Source organism: Rhinichthys klamathensis, unplaced genomic scaffold, assembly GCF_029890125.1.
Source record: "Rhinichthys klamathensis goyatoka isolate OS25496 unplaced genomic scaffold, OSU_Roscu_1.1 h1tg000170l_1, whole genome shotgun sequence".
Classification (NCBI taxonomy): Eukaryota; Metazoa; Chordata; class Actinopteri; order Cypriniformes; family Leuciscidae; genus Rhinichthys; species Rhinichthys klamathensis.
The window spans coordinates 1,149,422-1,170,010 of record NW_026606701.1 but is presented as its reverse complement, the minus strand read 5'-3'; the positions used below and the strand labels follow the sequence as shown (position 1 = coordinate 1,170,010).

At 35.9% G+C, this 20,589-nt stretch overlaps 1 protein-coding gene across 2 annotated transcripts in view; it reads left to right on the top strand.

Annotated features, from left to right (window-relative positions):
- The first annotated feature begins 839 nt into the window (after positions 1 to 839).
- The window catches only part of bach2b (BTB and CNC homology 1, basic leucine zipper transcription factor 2b), a 106,765-nt gene continuing 87,015 nt past the window's right edge, over positions 840 to 20,589 (top strand). Inside the window, exons 1-2 of one of the 2 annotated variants that reach the window (XM_056259859.1) lie at positions 840 to 1,151; positions 14,231 to 14,505. In XM_056259859.1, coding sequence (XP_056115834.1) covers positions 14,440 to 14,505 — 66 coding nt within the window. In that variant the 5' untranslated portion in view covers positions 840 to 1,151; positions 14,231 to 14,439. The remainder of the gene's footprint in view (positions 1,152 to 14,230; positions 14,506 to 20,589) is intronic. The other variant, XM_056259861.1, reaches the window with a different exon arrangement.

The following is a 20,589-nucleotide window of genomic DNA, read 5'->3' as shown; positions in this document are numbered from 1 at the left end:
TTATTTTTTTGCGTAGTAAAATAAAACATGTAGCTGTAAAAAACAACAAAAAAACATGTAGTTGTTGCCTTTTAAAATAATTAAAAACAATTATCTTTCAAAAATAATTTTGTCAGATAAACAGGCCTACCTTAACCAAGTTTAGTTTTAGTCCGCCCTCATATTAAAAAAAAATAAAGTAGTTTCCTTATATTTTGATGATTTAATCAAACTTGTAGGGGTCATTAAAAATAAATCCCCAAACCAATCCCCTCTGGACATCACTTTTGGCCACTACTGTGTGTGTGTGTGTGTGTGTGTATGTGTGTATATATATATATATATATATATATATATATATATATATATATATATATATATATAGCCTATATATATATCTTTCAAAAATTATGATATCATATGATCATAATATATATATATATATATATGATCATATGATATCATAATTTTTGAAAGATATATATATAGGCTATATATATATATATATATATATATATATATATATATATATATATATATACATACACAACCATTTTTTAATAAACTTATTTTAAGGGGTATTACAAAAAGCGAAAACACAATAACAGAAAATTATGTAGCCTACCGCATTTCAAACCGCATGTCAGTTTCAATCTGTATGTATTCTATGTGAAAGTCTCTCAAGACGTGTGTCCCAGTCCTCGTCTAGGATCAGCCTGTACTCGTGAAATTGGCGTCGGAACACACACCGCGGCAGCGCACATATATTTGGAGTAAAGTGCCTTGCCACTGGAGGCAGCAACGCAATGCGCAGCGCTGTTGTGAATGAGGGGTGGGGTGACGTCAGTGCGCGAATGTCAACAATGTAGCGATTGAGAGTAGGCGTTTCATTCGAGTGTAACAAACAGAGGAGACGGAGCCGCACGCTGCAGAGATCACCACACACACACATTTACACACACGCGTTTTTATAAACACTTTTACAACCATAAACGTGATTTTTTTTTTTCCTTAAAGAAAAATAATTATTGTAAGAGTGCACCGCAAAAACGTGATCTCCCTGCAGCCCGGGGACTTTAGGAGTCTGCAAGGAAGTCATCATGTGAGAAAAAAAAAATTGCTAAACGGACAAAAGGGCTGCATCACAAGGGGAAAAAAAAACTAGGCTGAAGGTGAGTTGCATGATTATTATTATTTTATCCATGCGTTACATGTGGTTCATCTGTCGTAAATGGAAACGGAGAGCCAAACTTGTGTTTTTGAGTGGGCTTTCACAGTACTTGGAGGCTTTGTTTCTCGCTATATAGGCAAATATCACAGAAAGGGAAAAAGCTAGACCGCATGCCTGCCAGGGTTTACTTTAGCTGAAAACACACTCCCGTTTTAACGTAATGTTACCACATCCTGTTGTGCAGAAGTGACAATAGTTTGAGTGTGTTTGCTAGTAGTGGGATGCACTGCGATCCCGGGGGGAGGAGGAGGAGGGGTCAGGCATGGCTTGTTTTCGCTTAAAGAAAAGAAGTTGTCACTCGGCCTTGACCGATCATAACAACGACGGAGACCCCCGGTGTAGATTCCCGCCTCCTTTCCTTCCCAATGAATGGAGGAGTTGAGAATTAAAGTGGGTTCTTGTTTTGTTTTTTCATCACAGTAGTTTAATAAATGTCGCAACGTTTAATATTCTTAACTTGATTTGATTTTAAAATCATGATTATTTATCTATTATTATTAGAATTACACACGAGGGTTTAATCTAGAGAGCAGGCGCTGCATGTATCAGCTCATCTCTGTTTCAAAGTGCAATCGGCTAAAAATACACGGCTGGTTGGGAAATGTGCTTAGGCTACTGCAGTGGGTTGTAAAAATTGGAAGCAAGCTGTCTTTGTTCTGCGCAGCACATCTCTGATGTAAACCACAGCCATTGCATTACACACTCTGATTAATCCCCATAAAACCAGCAGCATATTTGCTGTGTAAGGGACGGCGAGCCTTATTTGGTTCAGCAGCCAATGCAAACGTCTCGACTACCATTTAAAGGAACGAGGGAGCGTTTTCAGCGCGCGCACGCTGGAATGCTGGATCTCCGGTCTTCCCTCAATGATGATGAACAAACTCGATGAACTGCACTCTATGATGCAGGTGTTTCGCATTATCTCGTTAAGTTCCGCCTTGAATAATACGACTAATTTAACGGACACCGGCAGAGGTGGATGTAGAATAAGCGCGAGCGCGCATTCGTGAATGCGACGTAATGATTAGCCTACTCTTCTCTGTTATTGTAGACAAATATCTGTAAAATATATATTTTTTTTTAAAAGTGAATTGGTTATGAATGACATGGCGGTTTTATTCCCAGGTTTAAATCACTAATTCCCACACATGGAAACAAAAAGCCACTCAATAATAATAATAGGCATGAACCGGAATGATGATTTTGTGGTGGGATTCCTGGATAATAATAGGCTATATGTGAATATACATATATAGACCTATATATTTTTCTTTTGGACTTAATTAATTCCGGTTATTCAGTAAGTGAGTTGACAAGCGTCTGAATGAATCAAAGTGAAGGCATTTGAAATGAGGTGATGCAGCAGTTTGAGCTGCGCGTGCATTCCTTTGTCTGCGGCGCTACTGAATCGTCCAGGATATTTTTCCTTTGCCCCAGACTGAATTGTTCAACCGCCAACGTATCGTGAAGTATTTTTACATTGTTTTGAATGTTAAATTAATTTCACATTGTCCAAATAGCCTATTCATGGCATTGCTTCTTTTTAACACTTGTCCCTTTTATAAAACTGTTAACACTTGCGCCCTCCCCCTTCTATAAGCCTTTAAGGCCGACTGAAGCAAACCAACAAAACCCACTGTAATGTCTTAATTTAAAAAAATGAATATGATTTTAGGTTTGTAAATCGATTTGAATGTATAGAAACACGTGCATTATCTCGTGTTGTAGATATGACGCTATTATCTCCCTGATGGAGATCACACAGATAGGCTATACATTTGCCATCAGCAGATGCCTTAAAGAGATAGGCTAGTTTTTTTTTTATATATATATAAATAATGAGCATTCTGTCATCATTTACTCATTATTCCAACCCTGTACAACTTTCTTCCTTCCTTGGAACACAAAAGGAGATGTTGGGCAGAATGACAGCCTCATGACCGTTCACTAACATTGCATCTTTTTGCATCATACACTGAAAGTGAATGGTGACTAAAGCTGTCATTCTGCCTAACTCCTTTTGTGTTCCACGGAAAGTAGTCCTAGTGTTTTGAGTACAAGTAAATGATGCAACTTGAACATAATCTTAATAAATGGTACACATTTGTGTGTTGTGCTATAGGTCTGGTTTAAGGTAATTTACCTGAACTGTATAATAATAATAATAATGATCAGTTTATTCGATTTTCCCCCTAAACAAAAGTAATTGTGCTCTCTTTTAAAGTAGGGTTTTCAAAAGGCAGCTATTGTATATATTTTCATGTTGCCTATAAAGACCCCAGTTATACTGTGAAAAATGTATTGAAATAAGTGGAAAATAATATGTGGGAAATATTTATGTTCTTTTACACTGTTTTTTGTCTACTAAAAATACTGTACTTTTATTTATTAAATCAATTTATTATTATTTTAATATCTTTTATTTGATGTATTTTAATCCATTTTAATTTGTTTATTTTCTCTCTGTATTATTATTTTTGCATTTTTTACACAGTTTTTTCTCCCCTAAACTTTTCCATGGACCCCAGTACTCCCTTCCAGCCCCCTCGGAGTCTCCGAAAGTTTGAAAACCCCTGTTTTAAAGTACCATACATAAAACTCCTCCTATGCCAAGCTATCTTGTTCAATTTGATCAGATTGAAATGTTCTTATAGGGAAAGAAAGGCCACTGTCAGCACTCATAATAAAATCATATTCTCAGGGAGGATGAGTCTGCAGCGCAGTTAATACCTTCATTAAGATCCCCCTCCATTTCTGATATAAACCCACCCTCAGTTTGTTTTCTCTGCAAGTCATTCTCATGATTTGTTAATTTTGCTTTGCTCACAACTCATTAGATATTTTAGAATGAATTATTCATCAAATGCAAATTCCCTAAACTAATGATTTGTATTATTTGTAATGTATTCTTGTGATTTTATTCTTTCTTTAAAGAACATGACTGAATATACTCCATTCAAGATCAGTTTAACAGCAACGTTTTTTTTTTTTTTTGTCCAGGCGTTCTCATGCTGATGATTCATAAACTGACAGGTTTTAACAATAATTCAAAAAAGAGCCTATCCCATTTTGGTTGAGTTTATGGATGGCATTGAATAACTGTAGTAGGAAAATAAACGGATATTTTACATCGACCTCATTAATGCCTAATGATTGTTATTGGATTAAATGTATTTTAAACACTCATGCATCATAGTACTTCAACAGCAGTGTTCTGGTACATTTGAGTTTTTACAAGTTTTAGCATTTCTTCTCTCCCGCCTGTTTGAATAAGCCCACCAGTAAAGCTCTTCGCAGAGAATAAGAGCCTTGGGTATGAAAACATGTTCCCATAGCCGTCCCACGTCAGCGCTAAGGCATGTTTGACCGAGTTCCAGCCTCTGAGAAGGAGAAAAAGAAAAAAAGAGAGCAAGCTGAGCCATTTAAGATGGGACTTTTTTCTGTTCTCACATGGCATTTTGGGTGGCAGTGAGAGATTGGCATCATCAGTCACTGCAGTGAGCGTGTCTATAATGGCACACAATCCCACAGACGGTAGAAGGAATCTCTCTGTGTTCACCCTCATCGGTGTTTGTGCCAAGGCAAATCTCACTGGCTGTTACCACAGGCCAAATCCTGACTGGACCATTTTGCTCTAGGATTTTTGGGATTGCTGTGCCTGTGTGGTGTTACCTCATTCAGATTGTAAATCATTTTGTCTGTGCACTTTGGCATCCACTTGCCCATCTTGTCATCCAATGCTCTTACATGCAAATAAGCTGATAAATGAAAAGATTGACAGGCTGCTCCACATCTGGCCTGAATTGAGCTCCAGTTAAAAACAACATGCGCGAACGAGCAGGAAGTTTATGGGTGGAATAGTGGAAGCGTTCGGCTCAATGGAAGCCCATAAAAACCACACCAGGAATTCCGTAACAGTCAACAGTCTCTCCGGCCCACAGCAGCGTGCAGAAAGAGAATTCCACTCGGAGCGCTGAATTAACACAATTACCGCCACGTTTGGATCATTGCTTTTTAAACTCCTTCTTCGCGGGAGTTCTGTTTTTATGCTGAATCGAGGGATTTATGTGTGTAGTTATTAATGGATGACGTGCGTCTAGGATTTTCTGTAGCACAGCTGCTGTTTTGATACTGGCAGCCCGTCTCGCACATAGTAAACCTCTCCCATTCTGCTCTCTATCTCATTGATTATCAATTAGATGAGAGATTGTCAATGTACAATACCTTTCAAAAGGTTTTAGTAAGATTTTTTTGGTCTCACTTTAATTTAGGGGCCAATTCTCACTATTAACTAACTATTAACTACGACTTTTGCCTCAATAAACTCCTAATTACTGCTTATTAATAGTTAGTAAGGTTAAGTTTAGGTATAGGATTAAGGGAAGTAGAATATGGCATTTATGTGCTTTATAAGTACTAATAAACATGCTACAATAGACATGCTATTAAGCAACTAGGTCATATTGGATCCTAAACTAAAAGTTACTGTTTTTTTTTTTTTATTCAAAACAACAAATTTATACTTTACCTTAGCAAGTATGCATTAGAACGATCAAAAGTGAAAGTAAAGATATTAACAAAAAAATTCTGTTTCAAATATATGCTGTTCTTTCTATTCATCAAAAAATCCTGAAATAAATGTATCACAGTTTTAACAAAAATATTAAGCAGCACAACTGTTTTTAACATTGATAATAATTAGAAATGTTTCTTGAGCAGCAAATCAGCCTATTAGAATGATTTCTGAAGGATCATGTGACACTGAAGACTGGAGTAATGATGCTGAAAATTCAGCTCTGTCAAATTAAAAAATATTTTAAATTGTAATATTTCACAATATTACTGTATTTTTGATTATATAAATGCAGCCTTGTTGAGCATAAGAGACTTCTTTTAAAAGTATTAAAAAATCTTACTGATCCCAAACTTATATAAATGGTAGTGTAAGTTGTTCTAAGACTTAATACCATTTGTCATAATTTGTCAGTTTAGCTTAAATTTAGATCCAAGTCATTATGAACTGTTTCCTAATTTATAATAGTGGCCGTATAGGAGCATAGAAGCGGTTTTACTGGCATTCTAATTTTGTCAAAAGAAAAATTAAAACTAGCCGTACCTGTCTGAGTAACAGTGAGGGGCAAAATACAGTTTCATGTATTTTTTTTTTTTTTTTTTTTTTTTAGATCAAGCTGATAAGTGTCAGTTTACTCAGCTGTTACTCTTATTTAGGAGCACATCATCTGCAGTCATTTGTTAGTTTTGCTGTTTCTTTGACAGGTATTTAAACCGCAAAGTTCTTCAGCATTGTGAAACTATGCAGTTTCAATTTACAACAAGTTTGGTTTCACCATTTGAGCACCTTGCCCTGCTAGTTTTAGATTCTTTATGTAAAGTACATGTTTAATAATATTTCTAATCAAAAAAATGTTTTTGAGCCAAGAAGGTTTAAATGCATCTTCCATATAATTTGCATCTTTAAAAATGAATTAGCACAATTATTCTAAGTAAAGAAAAGTCTAAAACGCTGTGGCAGTAATCATGCATTCACATGTCCAATTGAGTCACACCTTCCTTCAGCAGATTATTTGCTTTAAACTGAATGTCTGTCATCATCATCTACCCATCCTTATGTCTCTTCAAACCGGAATATATATATATATATATTTTTCCATGGGCATGATGATCACTGACTTGGTTTAAAAAATCACTGACTTGGTTTATTATAGTGATTTCTGAAGGATCATGTGACACTGAAGACTGGGGTAATGGCAGCTGAAAATTTTGCTGTGCCATTACGGGAATAAATTATATTTTAAAATATATTAAAATAAGTTATATCAGGTTGTAATTATATTTCACAATATTACTGTTTTTACTGTGTTTTTGGTGAGCATAAGAGACTTATTTCCATATGAATATGTATTTTAGGTTGTGATTTGAACCCGTTTTGTACGCATTTATTTAAAGAAGTACTGCTTTTGTATTGCACAAAACAACCTATATAAGTATAAAGCTAAGTGCATCTCTTGGAGATTTCTGTGGATGATTTGTCCTGTGTGTGCATGTGTTCTGTGGTTAAATTTAGATCTGTCATTCCTGTCAGAATATCCATGCCTGCAGCTGCTGAGTCACATGTGCACTGGAACTGGAGAACTACAGACCACTATATCACACTGTTTTCCTTCTTTCAGACTTGTTCACTTGTTTGGTTACTTCACTCCACTTTGCAGACTCATTCATGTAGCTGTTCTTTACTCTCCTGTCTGCAACTCATTCATTCTCACATTTCCCATGTGCCAGACATCTCTCTTCTCTCCTTATCTCCTTTGCATTCCTCTTAGAGTGGGAGTTTAACCAATAGAAACTATAGATCCAAGTAAGGCTGACTCGGTTTTTTCTGTCTGATCCCAATGTACAGTACAGCTTACGCTGTGCTGACTTACTAACAATAGATAGAGTGGTCCAACAGGTGGCTCACTATCATGTTGCATTAGAGCAGTTAGGTCCAACTGGTAGCCTTCAAAGATTCCAGATCATTGGAAGCATGTATGATCATCAGTAATAAAGACTGCAACAATGATATAGCATATAGGAACAAGTCGACATCTATTGCATCATGTGACTTAACAGGAGGTGAAGAGGGAACGTTACCCGCCAGTTTTTGCACACCACTCGAGTACTAAAATAAATGTGGTGAAAAGGAGTTGAGGGTGTTTTTTTTAAGCTTGATTTACACAATTGTTTGCGGAAATAAGCGGTGCGACTGTTACAATGACACATACGTGCATGTTAATAATTAAACAATTCATTTCACACAATCATTTGTAATGACTGACAAATTATGTTAACTTAAATATTATATATTATTTTAGCACAAATATGTATAATATTAAGAATTTATATTTACATTTAAATATAAATGTAAACATTTCAAATTTACAATTTACATTTCAACGCAGATTTTATATTTATATATGAACGTATACCAAGGCTGCATTTATTTTATTATTATTATAAAAAAAACAGTAATATTGGGAAATATTATTACAATTGAACACAACTGTTTTCTATTTGAAAATATTTTAATTTAATCAAGAAACATTTCTTATTATTATCAATGTTAAAAACAGTTGTGTAACCATGATATTGTTTTTGATATATAGAAAGTTCAAAAGAACAGCGTTTTTAATCTGTCTTTTGATTAATTCAATGCATCCTTACTGAAAAATAGTATTATTTAGTTTAATTTAATTTATAATAAATAGCATTAATTATTATTTTTTAAATCTTACTGAATCCACATTTTTCAACGATAGTGTATTTGTATTATGTATTTAAAAGTATGTTTTTTGCATAATATTTAACATTGCAGAGTATTCCAAATGAACACATTTCGGCACGCCAAGTTAACTCCTCTGTCCAGTATATGGAGGGATGAGTGTACAGTAGTAGGCACCATGAGAATTGGAAAGCAGCATATATGTATGTAGTGTGTCACTGGATCTCTGTCTGCAACTCTCCCTCTCTTTCTCACTCTCTTAACTGTTCCAGCATTATTTATGCGCTCTTGTGCTGCTGTCTGCAGAATTCTCCAGGACACCTTATCAATGCTTGGCTGCTCTGAAGCCTTAAGCTCAGAGTACTTCAGCGCTACTCTCTCCAGAAATGACAAACCGGCAATCAGTGACCCGACTGAAGCAGGCAGGAGTGTCTAAACCGCCATGCAAACAGCCAGTCCAAGTGCTACAGTGAATGTGGGCCAGGCATAGCCTCAGGCAATTACATACACACACACAGTGTGTATATATATATATTTATACACACATCCATACATACATGGACACACTGTCACTAACACACCCACACAAATTAAAATGGTTTCACATCACACAATAGGACTAAGGAAACCTGTGGGGGACGGCAGGGGTGTCACTGGCCTGTGTTGGGACGGATGAGTCATACGCACTGTGCTGTGTCAATATTGATGCTCCGTCTAAATATAACCTACACACTATACCACAAAACTTACTAAAGCACATGCATATACACACACACACTCTAGTGCCGCCCAGCCTGGAAAATGTGTTTTGTTGTTACTTTTTCTTTTTTTCCTCTTTCCCCCATCTGTCAGGATGACGGTATCAAATGCTTTCCTGCATATTTTAGCATATATGAAAAATAGAGCATTACAGGGGTAATGTGAAATGCTGCTATTGCCAGGTTTACACACCCGGACCGTATACGTTTATGTGAATGATTAAAAGTTAAGAGAAATGTCCGTCTGGGTATCTGCCAGCAGAAGTCAGATTTACAGAAGTGTCGATGTTTTTTCTCTGCGTCATTGGATGCTCTGTCGAGGCTTATCCCAGGTGAACATACCACAGCTATGCTGTCAAAACCTCTTCGTCAGAGAAATGCTTAGGTTGAAATAACAAAATAGACGGTTCCTTCACCTTGGCAACTTCATTTTCGAATTCCTTAGATTTCAAGCCAACCCTAACTTGCAGAAAAATGTGGATGTTTTTGACCTCTTTCTCCCTCTCGTTCCCTTTTACTTTTTCTCCATTACTTTGTATTGGATTGCTGTATGGGACAGCAGTAATTTCAAACAATGTCGGCTAAGAGCCCGAATGAACTGTGTCTCAGGCATGCTAGATACTGAACTTCCTGCCAAGGTCATTTTCTTTCCCCCTCTGCCATTTTTTTTTTTTTTTTTTTTTTTTTTTTTTTGGATGGGAAAAAGTGATTTGAGTCCACAAGAGTGGAAGGTATTTAAAACAATCAGCGGATTCCTGGTAAGTGAGTGAGATCATTGTTTTAGAGAGAGACAGCAAGTAAGAGGAGAATCAGAGCTGGAGTGAGTGAGCGAGGGAGGGAGGGCAGTAGGGGTGACCCCTGTGTGGCTGGCGAGTTGTTTTCCGTTTGCCAGAGCGACTCAGCAGGCGGACTGCACTCAGAGGGAACGTCGGCTCTGGCAAAGGTCAGAATTCCTCCCAGACGGATTTATTTGTATTGCTTTGCACTTCAGAACGAAGAACAAAACATTCCCATTGTGTGTGTGGAGGTTGTTTTACACAGCGGTCTATTGGAAACATCTGCAAATGATGAACGTTTGTATGAATAATCATGAATAAATAATAATCTTTCGGCAGTTGTCAGCACAAACAAGTCAGTGGTGTTTAACACTCTAGAGGAGTGATGGATGGACTAACCTCAAGTTGTAAAGCTTTCCTCACTGTGTTTGGTAACTTGGAGGTTTTAACACAATTTCCAATTTCATGTTTGTGCGTGCGTGTGTGTGTGTGAATTTTTTTTTTTTTAAATGTACGTTTTTTGGATTTATTACTTTACACTAAATGCTTCGAAGGTTTGAAAAAAGGGTGATTGGGGGGTGACCACAGTTTCACATAGTGTATATAACATTATTTTTTTTCTTATTTTCTTCAGATTGATACGTTTAGATAATGAACGTAAACGAATGGATGTTTACTAGCTGGCAACTTTCAAACAGTGACATAACAGCCAGTTACTTTTTTTTAACAGAAATATTTTATCATAAATGTATGTTAACAATGAACTCCGCATCATTCATTGATTAATCTGTTGGTGGATTCAATGTTGATGTTTTTTGACAATTAAAATAATATTTAGAATAATAACTTGGTATAAATGTTTCTTAGTATTATTATTTTTTTTGTATAATATAACTATTAACTGTATTTTTACAATCTTTATCATTTTTATAAATGAATACATTTCATTAATCATTAAAAAATCATTAATATTAAAGGATTTTAAACTTTAGTGTTTTAAAATTGAATAAAAATTCATTTCGATCTATTTTTGTTAACACTTTACAATAAGGTCTTATTTATTAACATTAGTTAATGCATTAACTGTGAACTAACAATGAGCAATACATTTGTTACTATTTATTAATGTTTGTTAATAAAAAATAAAGCTGTTCATTGTTTGCTCATGTTAGTTCACAGTGCATTAACTAATGTTAACAAATACAACTTTTAATTTCAATAATGTATTAGTAACTGTTGAAATTAACATTAACTAAAATTACTAAGTGCTGTAGAAGTATTGTTCATTCTTAGTTTGTTAACTAAAGTTGTTAACTAATGAAACCTTATTGTAAAGTGTTACCATTTTGTTTTTCAGCTAGACAACTTGCGGACCATGCTTACTGTCATTCGTTTTATAATTTCATTAGTTTTGTCCCCATTATGATTTCAATATGCATCGTCGACTGACTGTTAACTTAACCTTCAAAACAACAGTTTATTGTCTGAGAGGCGTTTTACGTTCTCTGTAGTAAATTGATGATTTGTGGGGCACTGAGGTGTGAATGAATAAAAACAAGTATGATATGTGGTTTTACTCTTTGTGCAGCTGGAGGTGTGTAAATGTGTGTGCATCCTGTGAGACTCGCACAGGTGGTGAGGGGGAGGGGTAAGAGGTGGGAGTGGAGCAGCAGGGGTGGCGTGACCACTTCCCGTCTCAAATGTACAGTAAATCGGTCGTGTCTTTACCAAATCAACACCGTGCACCGGTGGTGGCTTTACGCTGCCTGATAGAAACCTCTCATTGGTTGAGCTCTTGCAGTGTGGCTTGCAAAACGAGACAGCTTTTCTTTGTTCTGTCTTTATTTGTGTGGAGATGTTTTCGCGGTGTCTTAAGGGAGAACGATAACAACAGTACACCAACAGAAAAAATATTTCGACAGTGGTTAGAAACCGTACACGAGTGCACATGCACAAAAAACACAACTTTTTGCCGAATGTTGCAGTGGTAAACAACAGCCTGAGGTGAAAGGAAATGATGTTTCACCCCGCCATGCAGAATGGAAAAGATTAGACGTGGTATTTGAGTTCGCCCTGTCATATAGTTGAGTGTGATGTATGGAATGCTGCTTTTTTGACTTGCCTGAGGTGGGAAGCTTGGACGTGAGTTTGCACAGGACAGTTATAGGTTCTTAACCCGAGAATGCAATGGTCACGACCACAGACCTCAAAAGCTTTGAACGTTCTATACACGCATGTAATACTGCTGTTAAGAATGCATTGATCCATAAATGGATCTCTCTCTGCACGCACGCCGGTCAGAGGCGAGCTCTGTTTATCAGGTAGCTTCAGGTACGGACAGATTTATGGGACTGCAGCTCTGTGCTGCAGTCAGTCAGTAGATGTGACCTTAACTTACAGTCAACAGGTTGAAGTGGCAGGGGTCAATGAGTCGGAGACCTGGCCATTCCTGTGATGAGTGTCTTGAAAGAAAACATGCAGCAGCCTCTAATAGTCAAAGACTCACTGGTTAATTGTGTTTTAGATTGCTTTGAGTGTTATTGTGTGCTATATTTTACTTTGTGGACATTATTTATACATGGCTGCTTAGAAAAGTTTTTAATATGGAACTTTAAAAAAAGAAATCTGTGGATGTGCGATGTACTGTGATATGTATGATGATTTGAAAATATATAATATAATAATAAAAAAATATATATAATATAATAATAAAATAATAAGTATTAAATGTTATTTTATATATGTGTATATGTTAATTGGTTGAATTTTTTTCAAATGGCTATGTTAAAAAAAGTTTTGTTATTTAGATCATTTGATCATTTTAAAGAACAAACAAAAAAGCAACATTAATAACTGTAAAAAAGATCAATTCTGAGAAACATTCTGAAACTAAGTCATTTTTATGGCGTATCTTAAATTAAGTTGTTTTTAATCTTCCTCTTGTTTGTTATTAAGCCATTTACTTGTAATCTTCCTATATTTGTTCTAGACTTTTTAAAAACAAAACATGTTTCTTTTCTGTTATTTTTCTCAGTGATTTCTGGATTTTGTTCTGTTTTGGTATGCAGGTGTGTAAGTTGCCATGATGTTCTAATTCAGAAATATTTGTGCAGTTTGATGCCGTGCAGAGGAACGTTTATATGCAGGTGTACAGAAGCCGAAGATAACTAGTCCGGTTTGTTTGTCTTTTCATATAGACATAGACAGGGATGGTCTTGCAGAACAGGACTCCACCTTTGCCAAAAGGCAAATGCTTACAGCAATTACTAAGTAAACAAAAAAAAAAGAAGTGGAAAAAGAGAAAGCCAAAAATGTGGGGTGATGTCAGTAACATTTCAGCCTGTCTGACACATGGTTTTCAACATTTAAAAATGTTTCCATGAAGCTTGTTCCAAAAGAGAAAAAAAAAAAGTATTATGACATGTATTTCTTTCTTTGTAAGTTTTCAATGATTTTCTATTCAATAAATTAATTTGATATCATATTTTTTAAATCATATTATGTTGGGTTTTTTTTACATTAGAAGATTCTCTTTAGATAATGTTCTTATCTTTAACCATTACATTGTTTATTTTACCAGTGATATATTTTTCACCAGCTGTGAAACTTGAAACTTTTTACCGAATATCGTATAAATTTTGCTTTTCAATTTTACAGTTTGAAGTTTTAAACTTCGGTAGAACCTTTAGTAATGCCTAAATTAAACCTAAAGAAAGACCGAAAAGAAATAGTCAAATGCAAATATAATATAATTAATGGAAAAATGAATGCATTTTTCATTTAATGTCATTATAATAAAATAAAATAAACCATTTTAATATTTATATGTATTAAAGTCTTTAAAAAATGTCAGCTGCTAAAAGTAGTTTGGCATACATTAGTAAGTTAACATGCATATAGTAAGTTAACAAGTTTCCAACACAGAATCAAATGACTGCCAAATTAAGTTTCAAATGTGTCTGAGACTACTAATGAAGCAGATCACATTTCAAACATGACACGATCACTTTGTAAACTATATTTCACAGCCGATTCTGCCGTCGTTCTGCCAGAAGTTCATGGCATCATTCATTTAGAACAAGCGTGATCTAGAACAAGCACCTAAACCTGTCTGTTTTGCCTGATAAGACCTAAAGCCTCATTCGTTGTTGTGTTTATCTGAGAAAGATATCATGTATTATAATAAGAAATGCACTGTTCATTACAGGAAAGGAAGTATGGCTGAGGTTTACAGTCGATGAAGTCCGAGGGGCGTGTGTTAGCGTGACAGAGGTGGAGCTTACTCCACACACAGAGAGACGTTCCTCTCTTAGGAGGCCTGTGCTGTCGACCCCGAAAACCCAGCCGAGAACTGTTGCTGGCGCTGCACCACAACATGCATCTCAGTCCCACAGTCACACAGGAGCATCTCAGCGCATGCTAACACTCGGAGCTGTCACTGTCACCTCCTGTCAGAGCAGTCAAACAATGGAACAGACCACTGTGAGTGATCCAATTTGAGTTTTTGCTTTTACACCTCATGCATATGCTTAAAAAGCGGGCGGCTTGTTCTGTCCGGCTGTGTCACCAGGTTTGGGATTGCTATTGCTATGTTTTGTTGGACGTGATTTGAAAGTTAGTTGAAAGAAATTGTCAGATTTTGCATAGACCCAACAGCCTCAAAAGATCAATGAAGTGGGTCACATTCACAATAGAGAGTAGAGGATCAGGTCAGTTGTGGGGCGGGTAAATGTTTGACATGTGTCCTCAAACGCGCCTACAGATATCCATTGGTCCCATTGTAGAGCTGAATGAAACAACCTAGTATCTTGCAAAATATCTCCATTAAAAATTGCATATTAAGCGTTTAGTTTCAGTTAGGAAGTCTGCCATTTTGAAGAGAAGGCACTTTGAGGGCGAAACTGCACCAATAAACAATAGATTTGTTCAAAGTTTTGCTTTTCTACACTAGTTTGTGTACGTCAATTTCTAAAAGTGCCTTACAAAGGAAATAAAGCTTCCTTTTCAGTTTCCTCTCCAGGTGCTGCAAATATCAACCGTATAAATAAATATCGAGCCACAGAGTGACTATAATATTAACTCGATGTAGTAAAACAACTTTCGTTGTTGGTGAATTCCTCCAAAAAAAGGTTCAATCTAATTATGAATGCATTGTAGTACGTTATTTGATCCAGTTTTTTCCTTTCTTTCCCTGAAAGTTCAGTCATACATTCCAGTTGAACTGTTAATACGGTGGAGCGGCTTGTCATACTGTGAGAGGGAAAAATTTGATCATTTTGGAACGTGACTCTAAAATCTTAGAGTTAACGGCCTCACATACACCTAATGTGTATGTAAAGTCAAGCTTCATATCCCAACTTCATTAGTGAACTATTAAAAAGGACAAAGGAAAACTTGTCTCAGGGTCATTATACTCACTCACAGACTTAAATAGGTGATGCTTCTGGTTATTCAGCATTTTCTGTTGTTGTGTAGAAGACCGTTCTTAAGTGTGAGATGTTGTAGAGCAGATTTCTGGGTGCAATGCAGGTCAGAAGAGCACAAAGCAAGGATTTTTGTTTGAGGACCAGAACATGCAGATCTCTAAAGGCTTTTAATGTTAGCCATGCCACACCTGACTATTGAAATGACAGGGAAATTCAAATGTCTGAGACCACCAGCATAGTGAAAATGCTTCTGCATTTTTCTAATTTAATTAGAAAATACAATTTGAGTCAAAAGTTTCAGAATTTCTTTGTATTTGCTTTGTCCCTCTTTTGCTTTAATGACAGGAACTGCATGAACTTTACAAGTGTGTGTCAAACCTGATGATAATCATGTTCTCCAGCATGATTTGAGATGACCCAAAGAGCATCTTGATTCTTGAGCGTCAGTGGAAGCAAGAACATCCGATTGTCTGTGCAAAGGGTCACATAATCAGTCACAAATTTACTTCTTATAGTGTACTAGAAATAGTCCACAATGTAAAATATTTCCTATTCATTTTATGACATAGCATTTCTTTGTCACGATGAAACAGAGTTAACAAAAGATTGTTTCTTTTCTTCTGTATGGCGACATGTATCCGAGTGTAATGGATTTTTGAAAAAGAAAAAATTTAGGGTGGGACTTGGTTCTACCCATCAGTTCTTGATTGTATTTTGATATGTTGTGGCCATTGCTTGCAAGCCTGCAGGGACAAAGTCTGGCATTTGTCACCGGAGAGAAGTCCAGTTAGGGATGGGACGGTAACGGTATGAAAATTTCATATCGCGATTATAGTGACCAAAATTATCATGATTATCAATATTATCACGGTTTTGTTAAAACGAGATGAAAGTGTTCAAAAAGAACTGATGCTCACACTGAAAACATTTCAACAAGTTTTATATTTGAAAATCAACAAACAACAAATAGATAAGCAGCTCTATGCACTTTTTAAAGCCAAGATTCCATTCTGTGCCATTTCCTTCTTTATAATGACCGTCGTCAATAGCAACGCATTATTACACAGCGCACATCCATGTATCACAACGGACGCGCGTTCGTGTTTCATTCAAATACAACTTGCCGTCTTGCGTCTCGGTTTTGATTGTATTGAAAATGAAATCAGAGTTCATTTATTGTTTACAGAGTTTGCTAATATTGTTGTGATCATTTTGTCTGGACGATTGTTTTGTACGCTGTACACAATGGATTTATAAGCAGGTAAGATTTAAAACATTATAATGCAAACTTTTCTTCGCGGAAGCTTCACGTTTATTGTGAGTGAGATAAAATATTTCAACTCAAAACAACATTTTGTGCCCAATTATTTCCCAGACGTAGTTTTGGTATTGAGGTCAAAGTTAACTTGCCTTGGGTTCGCTATACAACAGTGGGTGATGGTCACACAAGACGACTCAGCAGATTTTAAGTGTATTGCAGCGACTTTTTTTGTGCATGTTCTGCAGACAGGGTGACCATCCTCGATTAAATTTCCCTCAGGACTTTTTCAGCCTCTTAAAAGGCTGGAAAATCTCCCGAGCACGGTACTGCCTTGCGCCATTCCTTCTCGAATAAAAAAACAACAACATTACGCGTTGCGTGCCTGCGTCAGACTGTTGCTAGCTGGACAGGATTTACAGTGAGTTATTAAAATCACGATAATCAAACACGGTTTTAATGATAATTAAATTTTAAACGATAATACTGAGCGTCAGTACATTATATCGTGGTTTATAGTGAAACCGGTAATCGTCCCATGATCCCTAAGTCCAGTTATCACATTTTGATTAAAAATTACAAGGTAAAAAAACATATGCATTATGGCTGGGCGATATGGCAAAAGATAAAAATCTCAATTTTTTTTTTTTTTTTTTTTAGAACGATTTCGGTTTAGATTGTTTTTTTTATGTTTAACTAGTCAACTTAAAAATGTAACTACAATATTATTCAAGTACCATCCTCTTTATTAACCATCTGGTCAAAAAAAGTTCTATTCCAAGTACACCACACCTGAAGTTATCGGCATGGTGTAAATTTATATATACATTTATTTAAAATAATAACAGTAAATATATTTCAAATAAATATTTAAATAGTTGGGTATTTCAAATAGCCTATAACATAAAAAAAAAAAAAAAAGTTGATTGATTTTGTACATCTGAAGTTATCTCATGTGATCTACTGTTTTGGCATATTCATAAATTGGTCATTTGCAAATAACCGACACAGCAAGTTTACTGTATATCCTATATATACACGTCAATCTTCTGTATCTATCCTCAGTTCTTCCTCAGAGTGTGTGCAAACTGTGAGGCAGCGATCCTATGGAAGCTTATGTGTAGCAATATTCAATTTGAAATGTAATATGCAAAATTATAATGAAATATGTAAAATGACAATGCAATATGTAAAATGGCAATGCATTTCTGTATTTAAATTTACATTTTCCATTACATTTGTGCAACGTTTGGTGCAAAATGAAAATGATAATTCAATTATGTAATTTACATTTGCCATTTCATACATATGTTTTAATATGTAAATTGAATACATATTTTAACGCTTTATAAGTTGCAAAAGTAAAATGAAAATGTATTAAAGAAATTATTAGATCTGTTTAAAATGTTCAAGCAAAACCTGTAGCAAAATGATCATTTAAATCAGGGGTGGGCAACAGTTTTAGTCTGAGGGCCACAGTTACTTTGGCAAAGTAAACGGAGGGCCACACTTTGGACAATTGCAATTAAACAGTTACATGATTAAATGGTACAAATTAATTCAATGCAAATATGTATAAGGCTACTCTACAGTTACTTTGACAGCCTATTTCAAGGCCTGATATTTATTTTTGCTATAGGCCAGTCTGACCTAGGCCACTCTAAGGTTACAATAACTTGATTTACTTTCCTACACTACCCTGCACATTGTTCATGTCATTCATACCAGCTGTAACTATTCAAGATGGAAAGCTATTAACAAAACTGCAAATGTATGTGTGCAGGTTACATTAACATTAGGGATGTGCACGAATATTCGAATTTTCGATCTGTAATTATTATTAGTAAAATAAAATACTATTCGAATTTTACTACGTTGCTTTGCTGGCCGTAAATGCAGTGAATCCATGATAAATCCCAAGCACTAACTCGCAATTATAATTAAATGCACTGGGTGGCGCTGTGGAGTGTGTTAACAAGTTGTGTGTATTTGATCACATAATGTTGTCGTCTGCATCGCGAAGTTTGGAATTACTTGAAAATGATCTTACTAAATGGAATTACTTTTGATCAAATTAATTAATTAATCTGAGTTATAATATCATCATCACCACAATGAGAAATCACATGAAATCCAAACAGTCGACTGAGGAAAGACAGCTGACCAACACTGCATTCACGACTGCAGGTAAGCGCAGCTGGACCCCGCGTGATCCGAGCTTAGATGATAACTTATCTTATAGCAAAATTATTTTGAGACATATACTTCCTTTAAGTTTCGTTGAGGGAGACCGGTTTAAGAGCAGAAAACGCAAAGTGCTGTTAGAAACTTAGAACACCGTTATCTTTGTGTCTCTGAAACGTCTGTCAGCGCAGCGCCTTTTCTCACTCGATCATAAATTGCTGGCGGCGCCCCTGCATGTGGATATTGTTTTTCTCTATATAAACGTGAAACAATATAAACACGATAATCATATGCTGACTCGTGTGTGTGTACGTTCTGTACGATATCTGGCGCAACCGCTTTATTAGGCGTTTTTTTCCCGTTCGCGCTGCTTGAGCATTCTTTTATTAATGCTTTTGTTTTTTTATATTTTTTGTTTACACATAGGCCTAATGTTTAATGTTTTCAACTAAAAGAAATGGTGACAAAAACGTAAAAAAAAAAAAAAAAAAAAAAAGCATCTTTTTCGTTAAATGTCATTTAAATAAACAAATATTCGAATATTCGATTTTTATGAGCCCAAATATTCGAATGCAATATTTTTGAAAAATGCCCATCCCTAATTAACATACAGACTTCCAGTGTTGGGAAGGATACTTTCAAAACATATTTCGTTGCAGAATACATGACTGGCAAAACCAGCAAAAGTAATGATTATGAATATGTAAAATATAGCAAGGAGATATTTTAATTGTTTATTAATAAATAAGTGTTTTCTTTGTCATTGTCGGCTAAGATGAAGTTGGCGATGCTGACTCGCGATCTTCAGTAGCCTAGTGAACGCGCCAGAGAGAAATGCACATTTCATAAGGATTACATAGCAGAGAGCAGTCTGTAGTCTGTTTTCTTTCGTTTTGAATTGTTCAGTTTAAAAGTAGACATGTGAGGCAAGTAGGCTACTTTATATGCTGAGTTTCGGTTCATTTATGAGACGAGCTCCAGTTCACGCGCCGGCGTGATTATCTCGTTATTAATGTTTCGTGATTATCTCTATAAATACAGGCAATTGGTTGATGAAACATTGATTAAAATTAAGATACAATTAATACAAAACGAAATTCACTTTAAAGAAAGGTTTTGTGCTTTCTGTTTGATGTCTTTGTGAAAGTTTTAAAGCATCTTTTAGTGCCGCTTTCAGAGCGCTCACGTCCGTAACGGAGAACACGTCCGTAACATTGTTTTTCCTCATAAATGCGAACACGAAAAATAAAATAAAATGAATATTTTATGTTATGTGGAGACAACCCTTCATCCGGTGGGTAGTATTAATTTTGGTTTGCGCAGTGTAATTCACAGAATTACTAAAACATATTTGCCACCTAAGTTAAAGATTGTTTTGTGTCACGCATGTTTATTTCGGCGTGTGTTTCATCCAAATTGCGATCGCATCGCGGGGGCCGGATTGAAGCACTATGCGGGCCGGATCCGGCCCCCGGGCCGTATATTGCCCATGTATGATTTAAATGTTATTTTTCTTAATTGCATTTACATTCACAGTTAAGACACTTGCAATTGCATTTTCATTAAATGTCCCGCAATGAATGTAGCAAAATTCAATGTGCAAATTGAAAATGCATTCCGAGCCGATCACGCCCCTGCCCCGCCCCCTCCCGCTCTTGTCAATCACTGCGTGAAGTTGGCCCCGCCCCCAACCAATGC